Here is a 12,156-nt window from a genome sequence, read left to right as displayed (position 1 = left end):
CCATTTGGCTAATTCTGCCTTTCAAATTATTCTTCTCCTCATTGGCTTTTTGGAGCTCTTTTGCCATTTGACTTAGTCTATTTTTTAAGGTGTTTTTTTCAGTATTTTTTTGGTTCTCCTTTAGCAAGTCATTGACTTGTTTGTCATGGTTTTCTCACATCATTCTCATTTCTCTTCCCAATTTTTTCTCTACTTCTCTAACTTGCTTTTCCAAATCCTTTTTGAGCTCTTGCATGGCCTAAGACCAGTTCATGTTTTTCTTGGAGGCCTTTGATGTAGGCTCTTTGACTTTGTTGACTTCTTTTGGCTATATGTTTTGGTCTTCTTTGTCACCAGAGAAAGATTCCAAAGTCTGAGACTGAACCTGAGTCCATTTTTGCTGACTGGCCACATTCCCAGCCAACTTACCTGACCCTTGAGTTTTTCATCGGGGTATGACTGCTTGTAAAGGGTACTTTGTTCGAAGCTTGAAGGGAAGCACTGTTGTTTTCAGAGCAATTTCTATACAGCCAGCTCTGCTTCCCCAAGAACCACCAACCTGGACCTGACTCAGATCTTATGCAGGCTCTGCACACCTGCTCTGATCTGCCACTTAATTACTCCCACCAAGTGGGCCTGGCACCAGAAGCAACTGCAGCTGTAGTTCTGTAGCTGCACCACCCCTGCTGTCCCTGGGGCAGTGGCCAAACCACAAACCCCTTGCACTCTGTCCTCCGCAGCTTTTCCCACTAACCTTCTCTGTTGTCTTTGGTGTTTGTGGGTTGAGAAGTCTGGTAACCGCCACTGCTCACTGATTCAGGGTGCTAGGACCTGTTTCACCTGTCTCCCAGTCTGGTTGGTCCTGCCGCCGCCCACACTGAGCTTTGCTAGGCTCTTCTCCACTCTGCTCCCAGCTCCATGCCTGATAGACCTCACCAAGCAACCATCCAGGTTGTCCTGGGCTGGAGCCCAGCCTCCCTCTGCTATTTTGTGGGTTCTGCAGTTCTAGAATTTGTTGAGAGCCTTTTTTTATAGGTTTTTGGAGGGACCTGGAAGAGAGCTCATGCAAGTCCCTGCTTTCCGGCCGCCATGTTGGCTCCGCCCTCCCATTATCAATTCTTAAAAGGCAAATGCGGCATTATGAAAAGAGCTTGTCTCAACGTCAGGAAGTCTTGGTTCCAAGTACCACCACTAATACATACTTGTATTAAGCTAAGGACATCACTTGGTTTTCCCAAGCGACTCTCTAAGGTTATAAGTTGCACAGAAGACACCAAGGCTAATTTGGTAGGTTCCTGCTCTAGGAGTTTTCTATATCAGTGAAGCATCAGGTCCAGGCCATATATCTACACATTAAGGAGTTTTCTATTGTACATTAAGATTTTCTCTCCAGCAACTCTTTCTACATTTGTTACATTTTAAAGAATTTGCCCTAACATAAATACTATGAGGTACACTAAGTTGTCAGCTCAGATGGAATGCCTACTCACCTTTAACATATTTAAAAAGTTTATCTCCAGAATGAGTTGGAGAAGCTCTGGGTTCTGAAAGGCCTTTCCACATTTATACAGTATCTTTCAAGTATGAGTTAGTCTGATGTTTGAATAAGATTTGAGCTCTGGTCAAATTCCTTTCCACATTCATTAGGTTTCCATCTAGTATGAATCATCTGATGTGCAATAAGATGTGGCTTCTGGCGGAAAAACTTCCCACATTCATTACATTTATAAGGTTTTTCTCCAAGATGAATTCTCTGATGGAGAATCAGTTTGAGCTCATTCTGAATGCCTTCCCACATTCCTTACAATCATAAGGCTTCTCTCCAGTATGACCTCTCTGATGTGCAGCAAGATGTGCAGTCTGGCGGAAGAATTTCCCACATTCATTACACTTATAGGGTTTCTCTCCAGTGTGAATTCTCTGATGGAGAATAAGTTCTGCATTTTGGCAGAAAGTCTTCCCACATTCATGACATTCACATCATGTTTCTCTATTGTGAATCTTCTGATGTAGAGTAAGGCTTCTGCTTAGGACAGACTTTCCCACACTCACTGCATTCATAAGATTTCTCTCCACCAAAATGAATTCTCTGATGTTGAGTAAGGTCTGAGCTCTGGCAGAAGGCCCTTTCACATTTGTTACATTTATATGGTTTCTCTCCAGTATGAATTCTCTGGTATGAACTAAGATGTGCATTTTGTCTTAAGAATTCCCACATTCACTACACTTATATGGTTTTTCACCAAGATGAATTCTCTGATGGACAATCAGTTGTGAGCTCATTCTGAATGGCTTTCCACATTCCTTACAATCATAAGGCTTCTCTCCAGCATGACCTCTCTGATGTGCAGCAAGATGTGCAGTCTGGCGGAAGAATTTCCCGCACTCATTACAATTATAGGGTCTCTCTCCAGTGTGAATTCTCTGATGGAGAATAAGTTCTGCATTCTGGCAGAAAGTCTTCCCACATTCATGACATTCATATTGTGCTTCCCTATTGTGAATCTTCTGATGTAGAGTAAGACTTCTGCTCCAGACAAAGACTTTCCCACACTCACTGCATCCATAAGATTTCTCTCTTCTAGAATTATTTCTGTCATGTTTAAAAAGGTCTGAGCTCTGGCAGAAAGCCCTTTCACATTTGTTACACTTATATGGTTCCTCTCCAGTATGAATTCTCTGATGTACCTGAAAGTTTGTCTTCTGACTAAAGACCATCCCACAGTCATTACATTCATAAGGTTTTTCTCCAAAATGAATTCTCTGATGCATACTAAGTTGTGAGGTCAACTGGAATGCCATTCCACCTTCCTTATATTCATACAGCTTCTTTCCAGTATGACTTTTCTGCTGTGCAGCAACATGTGTACTCTTGTGAAAGAACCTCCCACATTCATGACATTTATAAGGTTTTTTCTCTCCTGTGTGAGTTCTCTGGTGGAGAGTTTTGTGTTTTCACAGAAAGCCTTCCCATAGCCATGTGGTATCCCTTCAGTATGAATCTTCTGAAGAAGTGTAAGACTTCTACTCTGGGCAAAGGACTGCCCACATTCACTACACTCATAAGATTTCTCTCCAGTATGAATTCTCTGATGCTGAGTAAGGTCTGAGCACTGGCAGAAAGCCCTTTCACATTTATGACCTTCATATGTTTTCTCTCTAGTATGAATTCTCTGATGTATCTTAAGGTTTGTTTTGTGACTAAAGACCTTCCCACATTCATTACATTTATAAGGTTTTTCTCCAAGATGAATTCTCTGATGTATACTAAGTTGTGAACTCAGTCAGAAAGATTTCCCACTTTCATTACATTTGTGAGGCTTATCTCCAGTGTAAATTGACTGATGTTCAGTAAGCTTTGCTCTCCTGTGGGAGACCTTTCCACACTGATTACACATGTATGGTTTTTCTCCACTATGAATTCTCTGATGTTGAGTAAGTAGTGAGCTCTGGTGGAAGGCTTTCCCCCATTCATTACAGTCAAAAGGTTTCTCTCCCATGTGAATTCTCCAGTGGAGAATAAGGTTTCTGCTCTAGCTGAAGGCCTTCCCACATTCCTTACATTCATAACACTTCTCTCCAATATGACTTCTCTGATGTACAATAAGATATGAATTCGGGCAGAAGAATTTCCCACATCTACTACACTTGTATGGTTTTTCTCCAGTGCAGATTCTCTGGCGGAGAGTAAGGTCTGTGCTTCTGCAGAAAGCCTTCCCACATTTTCTACGTTCATAAGGTTTCTCTCCAGGGTGAATTTTCTGATGGAGAATAAGGCTTCTATTCCAGGTCAAGGCCTTCCCACATTCATTACATTCATAAGGTTTCTCTCCAGTGTGACTTCTCTGATGTACACTAAGGTGTGTACTTTGGCAGAAGAATTTCCCACATTCTTTACATTCATTTATTTTCTCTCCAGTGTGAATTTTCTGATGGAGAATAAAATTTCTGCTTCTGCAGAATTTCCCACATTCATGACACTTGTAAGATTTTTCTCCAGTATGAATTTTCTGTTGTTGAATAAGCTCTGAGCTCTGACAAAAGACCTTGCCACATTCACTACATTCATGAGGTTTCCCTCTAGAATGTATCCTATCATTTTCAGTAAGATCTGAATTGTAACTTAAGAAGTCATTAAGTTCATTATGCTTAAAAATAATCTTATTTTTGGAGAAAGTTCTATTATCATATTGTTTTAAGTCTAAATATGGACTTAAGCTTTTTCTATAAATATCATATTCATAGAGTCCTTCCATGCTTACACCCTGTGGGGGAAAACGTACTAGCCTTGATATAAAGCATCTGTCGTTTTTATCACATTTACTGCCTCTCACTTCATTGGGAGGTTATGGATTATTTTTAATTGCCGGAAAAGTCTTTCCTTACTACTCTGCTGTCTTTCTGAACTGGCCTCAAATTCACAGGCTTCTTTCAACCTGAAGACATGGGCAGTGTCCCTTATAAATCTTTCCTGGGATGAGTCTTCCAAAGAGAAGCCTAGCTTTAAAGATGACTCCTTCATTTCAGGCCTAGTCATCCAATCTGAAAGAAATAAAATATATAAATATCCTCTCACCTTTGTCTTCCATCAAGATTAGTACACTTGAAATAAAAAAAAAAAAAAACAACCCACTAGTCATATAAGTTTATAATGGGAAAAGAGCTGTGATGAAACTGTATCACAAAGTTCCAGAAGCTTTTTATATGTGAATGTATTCATACATGTGGATATAAATTATTATTAACATTATTTAGGGGTAGGGAAGCAAGTTATTTTACTATGCAATGAAGAAATTGAGGATCAGAATAATTTAATAACTTGCCTCAGTCAAATCACTAAATGTTGCAATGTAAGGCTTGAACCCAGTCTTTGGTCCCCAACTCCAAATTTCTTGCATCTATGCCGTGGTGCCTGGAGTATTTCTAATTTTGTTAATTTTTAAAGCGCCGAATAGGGAAAAGCAGTTGGAAGCTAGATAGAAGGTACTCTGAGCTCAATATAAATAACAAATCTGTCAATAATTATGGCTCTTTAGCATCAGATGGAATGCCAGGGTCAATGGAGACCTGAATGATCACCTAATGTCCACCTCTCTCATTTTAAAGAGGAAACAACTGAGAAGAAGATGCCAATTTGCTCAAGATCATAGCATTAATTAGCAGCAATACTTAGCTTTGATCTTCTAACTTTCTTGTGTTCTTTTCACCACATTAGACATGTACTGATACTGAGTTTTATCAGATACTGAGTTTTAACACAAAGAAGAAAAAAAATGACACCCAAATAGTTTAAGGTCCCTAGCACTTCAAGAAGGCAGATAGGTGGCACAGTGGATTGAAAGTTGGGCCTAGAATCAGAAAGATGAGTTCAAATCTGGCCTCAGATATTTACTTTAGGCTATGTGACAACAGATAAGTCACTTAACTTCTCTTTACCTCAATTTCCTCAACTATAAAATGGGGATAATAGCACCTACCTCATAGAGCTGTTGTGAGAATCAAATGAGTTATTTGCTGCAGTAGGAATTTAGATTTGAAGATCTTTCCCACCCATTAATAAGCCATATGACCCGCTTACATCACAGGAAGCCCAAGTTACATGTGGTGGGAGGAGCTTCCTGACAGGAAAAGGAAGTTATGTCATAGAAAATGCAGGGAGAGAGAGAGTGTGCACAGTTATGGCTCCTAATGGCTGCCCTGGTGACAGAACTGCACAGGCTGACTTAGCTGTACTGTGAGTTCGTTTCTGGGAAGACTGCAGCAGGGGGTCAAAGAGGTTTGGGGATGGCAAGGCTCTAGGCTGTGATATTGTGTATTGAATGTTTTGAGTTCCTTGCTGTTATGATGAAGTGGGCTAACTGGCTGTGTGAGCTGAACATCTGGTTATGGGATATGGTTCTGTGGTGTCTGAATGGTTAACTTCTTCTACCTTCTATGTGGAGAGTCTGTCATACTTTGTGATACAGAAATACATAGGCATTTTGACAATTATCATCTACATTGTTGTTTTTGCCTTACTGATACATTTGCAAAGCACTTTACACAGTGCCTGGCATATTAGTAGTATATTAAGAAATGTCTTTTCTTAATCCTTCCTTTATATTGTTATGCCAATTTTGTAACCAATTTACTAAACTCTACCTAATCCCCTCTTCTGTCCAAGTGGTCTATGGCATACTACTACAACCATATTCATTCTGTTTATGCTTCTTTTGATCCTTAACGAAATTTTGTCATCTCTCTCTCTTCCTATTCTTAAGTTTCCTCACATGAACATATGTTTTCAAAATATAATCCTATTCTATCATCCTTTTTTTTTGTAGTCTATTTTCTTCCCATTAAGGAAGAGACAGCTATATGGACCTAAATTCAGATCAGGAGTAGTCCCACCTACTAAATATCATGAAGCTGTATTTAGATATAATAGTTTATCTGGTTATTATACTTTGCAAACAGAAAGTGGTAGCTCTGGGGGAGAGGGGTAGTAAATGAAGGATTTATATGATTGTGGGGTACACGGAAGACACAAGAATCATTATGGTTTTTATTTCCATTAGCAATAAAATCACACCCGAAAATTTAAACAGCAACATAATTTACAAAAACCAAAAAGTATTGGGGAATTGAGCTACCCAGAAATATACAAGTTACTGTATATGTCAAATTTAAAACAATCATGACTGAAATAAAGCCTTAAAAAATTAGAGGGGCCTTTAAAGTTCATGGATGACACAAATTAAGAGTATAAAAGACAGTACTCCAGGGGCAGCTAGGTGGCACAGCAAGTAGAGCATTGGCCCTGGAGTCAGGAGTTCCTGAGTTCAAATCTGTCCTCAGACCCTTGACACATTTACTAGCTGTGTGACCTTGGGCAAGTCGCTTAACCCCAACTGCCCTGCCTTCCCCCCGGCAAAAAAAAAAACAAAAACAAAAGACAGTACTCCAAAAATAAATTACTTAATGCAATATCAAGAAGTTTCTCCATAGAACTACACAAAACCAAGAAATTCATATGTGAAAACAATGAAGCAGGAATAGTAACAGGCGCACCAAAAAAAATCAACCCAAAAATGAAGTTAATATTGTATCCCAGACTTTATAACATACCACAAATGATTCTGATCAAAATAATCTAGTACTTGGCATAAAAATGGAGAAATAAATCTTACATTCCACTGAAGGAGACAATGTGTAAATAAATAGAAATATATGCCACAGAAGCCAGGGGGCATAGCTCAAAGAAGGGAGAGCTTTCTAGGTACGGGAGACAGGAAAACTGCTGGGTCCAGAGATGAAGTTTCACGTGTGAGAAACAGCAATCAGGCCATGGAGTTGCGTCACAGTGTTTGTGGAGGATCTAAGAAGAGGACGACTCAAGGGGGGCACTGGAGAATGAAAAGCTTTAAATGCCACGCCCAGGATCTTATATTTCAGCTAGGAGGTATTAGGGAGTTAAGGAAGCCTGAAAGCCTACAGCACCTGCTCTACAATGTGCTCCAGAAATTAAGGATTAGACCCCTAACAGTGTCTGAGTCTCCCTGGTATTGGTAACCAGATCAAAAGAGAGGGGATTATTGATCCTTCAGGAAATCAGAACCAATAACTAGCTGAAAAAAGGAATGTCTTTATTAATCTAGGGAGACATTTTTTTCAAGAAGATGCCTACATTATTACTGTGTAATATTATTTATTATAAGAAATCACTGTTGGGTCATTGAAAACCATCACTGAACACTGGGCATTTATGTCTTTTCGTTGTTTCTGAAATTTATCTTGTTTCATAATTATAAAGTATAAGATACAAACTGCTTCTTCTAGCCAACTGAATATCCAATAATCCACTAAGCCACTGCCTGGGGGCACTCACTCACCTGGACCACAGCTCCTTGGGACACCTTCCTGCGGCATCCAAGGTGCTTCCCTTCGCTCCAACTGCTGGATCACATGAGGTTTGGAAACTGCGAGTCCTGTTCAGGGAAATGGAAGATGGCTGGGGCCAGAGAAGACCTCAGCCTCCCATCCGTAGGCCCCCCTCCAGGCCAGGTGGACACTGACGGCTTCAATGCTTCAGCACAGCTGGTCTTGGCAGGGGGGCACCTAGGAGGGCAGGTCCGGCCCAGGGGGTCTGTACCAGGTTCTTGGGCTGGCCCAGGGCTCAGAGAGAAATCTCATTCTCTGGGCCTGGGCCCCATTCAAAACCTGGGAGTCATTCACAGCTTCAGGTGGTTCAACTGCCCTGGAACTGGGGGAAGAATCTTGGGTCTGTGGGGAGTGAACAGGGAAGGGGGACCTGAGCCCAGGATGTCCAGGTGTCCAAGGCCCTGAGGCCACCCGGGGAGTGAAGGACCTCTGGGCTCCTCTGCCCTCTCCTCCTGCCCCACCGTGGCTGGACTCAGAGTGGACCCCAGCCCTGTGGAGGGCAGAGGCTGAGTCCCAAGGGAGCCTCCTTACCCAGGCACACCAGGTTCCCATAGTTCTCCAGCATCACCTCCCGGTACAGCTCCTTCTGATTAGGGTCCAGGTGCCCCCACTCATCCTGGGAGAAGTCCACGGCCACATCCCCGAATGTCACAGGGCCCTACAAGACCCAGGACACCTGGCTGCTCAGGAAGGGAGCTGGCCGGGTGGATGACCCTTCCCAAGGTCCCCCAGACTTAGCTTCGGGGGACCGCAGAGCGGTCTGATTCTTGGACCCGGGTTCCAGGCATGCCTCTGACCCTCTGGGATCCTCCACACTCTTAGCGGAGGAAGACAAGGGCAGATGGCCAGAACTGAAGGGAGAGCACCTGCAGAGGCTCGGGAATCTTGGGGTTCCCAGGCAGGTGCCTCCTGAGGGTTGGTTCTGGGTGCTGCCCCGGCCTGTGTCCCCCCTCCCCCCACCCTGTATGACCCATGCCTCGGTGTCCTCCTCTTTAAAAGGGGGACAACAACATCCGAGCCCAGAGGGACCGTCTGTGCTGTTTGCCAGGAAAGTCCTTCCCCAGAATCGATGCGGGGAGGTCTCTGAGGCTCCTCCATCGGGGCCCCCTAAGGACCACATCCCCAAAAGGAGGCCTCCGGAGCTCGCCAGGCTCCCTTCGTGGGGCTCACGGATCGTACCCCAGCCCTGAAGGGGGCCAGCACGGGGGGGGGGGGTCACGGAGCTTGAGGCATCGAGGGGGCACTGACCCTCAGGGACCCAGGGACCCCTCACCTGGTGGGCGCTGGCCGCCGGGAACACGGGAGACATCTCCTTCTCCTCCTCCTGGCCCCTTCTGGGGGGCACGGTCAGCGAGGGTCTGCCTGCCGAGGGACCAGGACCCGCGATGACCCTCCCTCTCCAGCCCCTCCGGGGAATGTCCAGGGGACCGAGGGGCAGGGCTTAGCTGCAGGCGCAGGGAGTGGCGTGAGGACTCCGAGGGTGCACAGGGGTCTGAAGGTCAGAGGGGCCCCTGGCCTGCTACCAGCGAGCTCGCCACGCCCCCCGTTTAGGGGCGAGGAAACCGAGGCCGGCCTAGAGCCCGCGAGTCCAGTCCGCAGGGGCTCCCCCGAGGTTCCAGGGGTGGCTGCCATGCGCCCTCGACCCCGGGACAGCGGGGACGGAGTTGGGAGCGTCTTGGAGAGCCACAGCAAGTTCAGCAGGAAGGAGCGCGCCCCAGAAAGGGGGGGGGGGGGGACAGGGGAGGTCAGTACTGCGCATGCCCGGTTCCCTCCGGCAGGTAAGGGACCCCACTCGGACCCAGAGCAGAAACCTGGTGTCAGCTCCCGTACCCGCTACAGCCCTCCCATGCCCCAACCTGCCCACCCAGGCTCTGAGGGGCGAGGCCTCGGCAGGGTGACTCCGGGCACAGAAGAAAGGGACCAAGGCGGAAGTGACACAGCCTCTGAGCCAGCCCTGGAGCCCCGCCTCACGCCGCGCTGCCTTCTGGGAAATGTGGGTCTCTTCAGGCGCGCCCCCTCGTGGGCGGGGCGCCCCCTCGTGGGCGGGGCGCCCCCTCGTGGGCGGGGCGCCCCCCTGGCCAGGTGAGGAAGCCCTTTTACGTCCTAGCCTGGAGGGGGACCCTGGCCTTTCCTATGCAGGGTGCTCAGGGGGAAAAGACCATCTTTCGTGAGAAGTAGGTGTCCCCAAATTCGTGGGTCAAACCCAGAGGGAATCCAGTTTCAAATCGCTCAATTCTAAAAGCCGCTCCATGATTCCGGATGCTTTTCTAAATCCATAAGGTATTTTGTTGAGAACCAGCACTGACCGTGATCAGGGCCTCTCCAGACCGAGGACCCATCAAGGCCTAGGTGACCGGTCAGCCCTGACCATGGGGTCTCGGAGGAGGCGCTATCTCAGAATGAGAAGAGATCCTGACCGTGTGGATGGGAAAGGCTGCACCAGGCATCGAGAGGAGACGCGGGACCATCCTTGACTCCGCGGGTGGCTATTCCAGAAAGGATGCTGGCTGAAGGGAACCCCCGTTCCCCTACCCCTCGACCGATAAGCCTTTATTGAGCCGCTGCAGAATGCTGCGCACTAGGGATAGGAGGAAAGGAGAAAATAGTCCCCACTCCCCGGGAACTCACAGTCTGGCGGGGAGACTGTGGTAAAACAATTACGTAAACAGAAGACTTTTCTGGGTTAAGTACCGGGTATCTCTGATGTGTGTTCTGCTGTTTCATTATCCAAAAGTTTCTGGGAAACTCTCTTTTCCTTCTACCACAAGGAGGCCAGGAGTTAACTGGACGTAGAAATAATTGTAAAGTTAAGAAGGAAATCCCACTTCTGCCTGGATCTTGGGAATTTTTCCAAACTAGGAACCTGTAACAATTGTGACCAAATTCAGAACTTTGCATCTAAAGTCAGCTGTCACAAGCTGAAGAAAAGTGAACCAAATGGACCTCTTAAGAGTCATTACATTACGTTCTCTATATTTCCTACCTCAGGACTGCTGATCATGCCCCAGGAACCTCTTCATCCTGGAAGATCACTTCAGGCCTGGCCACACACCTCAGCAGTCTGCCAGCCTGTTCTGAATGAACCTCTGTTTTAGGACGTCAAGCTAGCCATCCTTCCATTTCCCAAGCTGCACTGGAACTGTCGGGCTGTACATCTACTTTTGTTTTTATCAGATCACATACCATATGTAGCTCCCAAACCAGTTCTAGGTGCATTTGTCCTAAGGAAGAACACATAAACTGCAAAGCCACCAGAGGGATGACCAGAAGGGCATGAATGGGAAGCTATTAGAAGAACTGTGGATAATGAGTCCAAACATAGGGTCCTGTGTGATAACTGCACTCTCCAGTGTTACCAGTGGTCTCTTAACTGCCAAATCTAATGGACTCTTCATTCCTCATCTTTTGGGATCTCTCTCAGATCAATATTTTTGGTCACCTTTCCACTTCTCTTTGGGTTTTCATGACTTGTTCTCTCCCTGTCTGGCCACTCCTCCTCAGTTTCCTTTGCTAGACCTTCATCACCAGTCATCCTGACCTGTCTTGCCACTAGACTCTGATGATGCTGGAGGAGAGAGTGAGGCTGATGAGTTTGCATAGCCCTGCCTCACTTAAATCCAATTCCCTTACATGTCATGGCATCACCTCCCTGATGTCATTGGTCCTCTTTGAGAGTGAAGGATGAACCACAACAGAGCTTCATCCAAGTTATACCAATTAACCCCAGATACCCCCAAGACTCAGTCCTGGACTCTCCTTTTTTCTCCATACTGCCTTACTTGGTAATCTCCCCAGCTCGTGTGAGTTGTATCATCTCTATGCAGATTCCTGAATCTATATATCCAGTCTCTCCATCTCTCCTGATCTGCAATCCCACATTACTAACTGCCTTTTAGACATCTTGAACTAGATGTCCTATAGGAAAGCAGGAAAGCACTAGACCTGCAATTGCATTAATAGAAGGAACTCCAAGGTGAGGAAATTCCTTCTATCAAGTCAATTTAAATTTGAAGGTCTTTCCCACCCATTAATAGGCCCACGTGACCTGCTTATGTCACAGGAAGCCTAAGTCACATGTGGTGGCAGGAGCTTGCTGAATGAAAGGAACAGGAAAGGGTGGAACAGGAAATATCAGAGCAGTTAGAGCTGAGGGAGAGAGCAGATGTGTGCTAGCTATGCTGTGAGTGCGTGTTGGTGGCAAAGCCCCAGCAGGTCATGGGAATGGTTTTGAGATGGAGTCGTTCTCTGCTGTGATAA

At 45.6% G+C, this 12,156-nt stretch overlaps 2 protein-coding genes across 3 annotated transcripts; both read right to left on the bottom strand.

The window, feature by feature from the left end:
- Nucleotides 1-2,181: 2,181 nt before the first annotated feature.
- On the bottom strand, nucleotides 2,182-3,479 carry LOC118833841 (zinc finger protein 2 homolog). Its single transcript, XM_036741253.1, has 2 exons — nucleotides 3,281-3,479; nucleotides 2,182-2,726 (listed from the first exon to the last, which is right to left on the bottom strand). The coding sequence occupies exons 1-2, from the start codon at nucleotides 3,477-3,479 to the stop codon at nucleotides 2,182-2,184; spliced, it is 744 nt and encodes a 247-aa protein (XP_036597148.1).
- Nucleotides 3,480-6,897: 3,418 nt separating this feature from the next.
- LOC118834131 (putative protein ZNF720) lies at nucleotides 6,898-9,531 on the bottom strand. Of its 2 annotated transcripts, none has more exons than XM_036741567.1 (4): nucleotides 9,173-9,531; nucleotides 8,431-8,557; nucleotides 7,851-7,946; nucleotides 6,898-7,364 (listed from the first exon to the last, which is right to left on the bottom strand). In XM_036741567.1, exons 1-4 carry the CDS (start codon nucleotides 9,206-9,208, stop codon nucleotides 7,279-7,281), a joined length of 345 nt encoding a protein of 114 aa, XP_036597462.1. In that variant the 5' UTR covers nucleotides 9,209-9,531; the 3' UTR covers nucleotides 6,898-7,278. The 2 variants fall into 2 exon arrangements, with proteins under 2 accessions (XP_036597462.1, XP_036597463.1); XM_036741568.1 differs by having other exon boundaries at nucleotides 6,898-7,336.
- Between the last annotated feature and the right edge of the window lie 2,625 nt (nucleotides 9,532-12,156).

Source organism: Trichosurus vulpecula, chromosome 1 (assembly GCF_011100635.1).
Source record: "Trichosurus vulpecula isolate mTriVul1 chromosome 1, mTriVul1.pri, whole genome shotgun sequence".
In the NCBI taxonomy this organism is placed as follows: Eukaryota; Metazoa; Chordata; class Mammalia; order Diprotodontia; family Phalangeridae; genus Trichosurus; species Trichosurus vulpecula.
This window is presented reverse-complemented; position numbering and strand designations above follow the sequence as displayed.

Bases quoted from the DNA above. Each gene is read 5' to 3' on its own strand.
- LOC118834131 (XM_036741567.1), bottom strand. From the start codon at position 9,208: ATGTCTCCCGTGTTCCCGGCGGCCAGCGCCCACCAG. The intron at 8,558-9,172 runs GTGAGGGGTCCC...TGGGTCTTGTAG, and splicing joins CGGCGGCCAGCGCCCACCAG to GGCCCTGTGACATTCGGGGA. The intron at 7,365-7,850 runs GTGAGTGAGTGC...TTCATTCTCCAG, and splicing joins CCCAAGGAGCTGTGGTCCAG to TGCCCCCCTTGAGTCGTCCT.
- LOC118833841 (XM_036741253.1), bottom strand. From the start codon at position 3,479: ATGGGAGAGAAACCTTTTGACTGTAATGAATGGGGGAAAGCCTTCCAC. The intron at 2,727-3,280 runs GTGGGAAATCTT...TTCATTTTGGAG, and splicing joins GCCTCACAAATGTAATGAAA to AAAAACCTTATGAATGTAAT.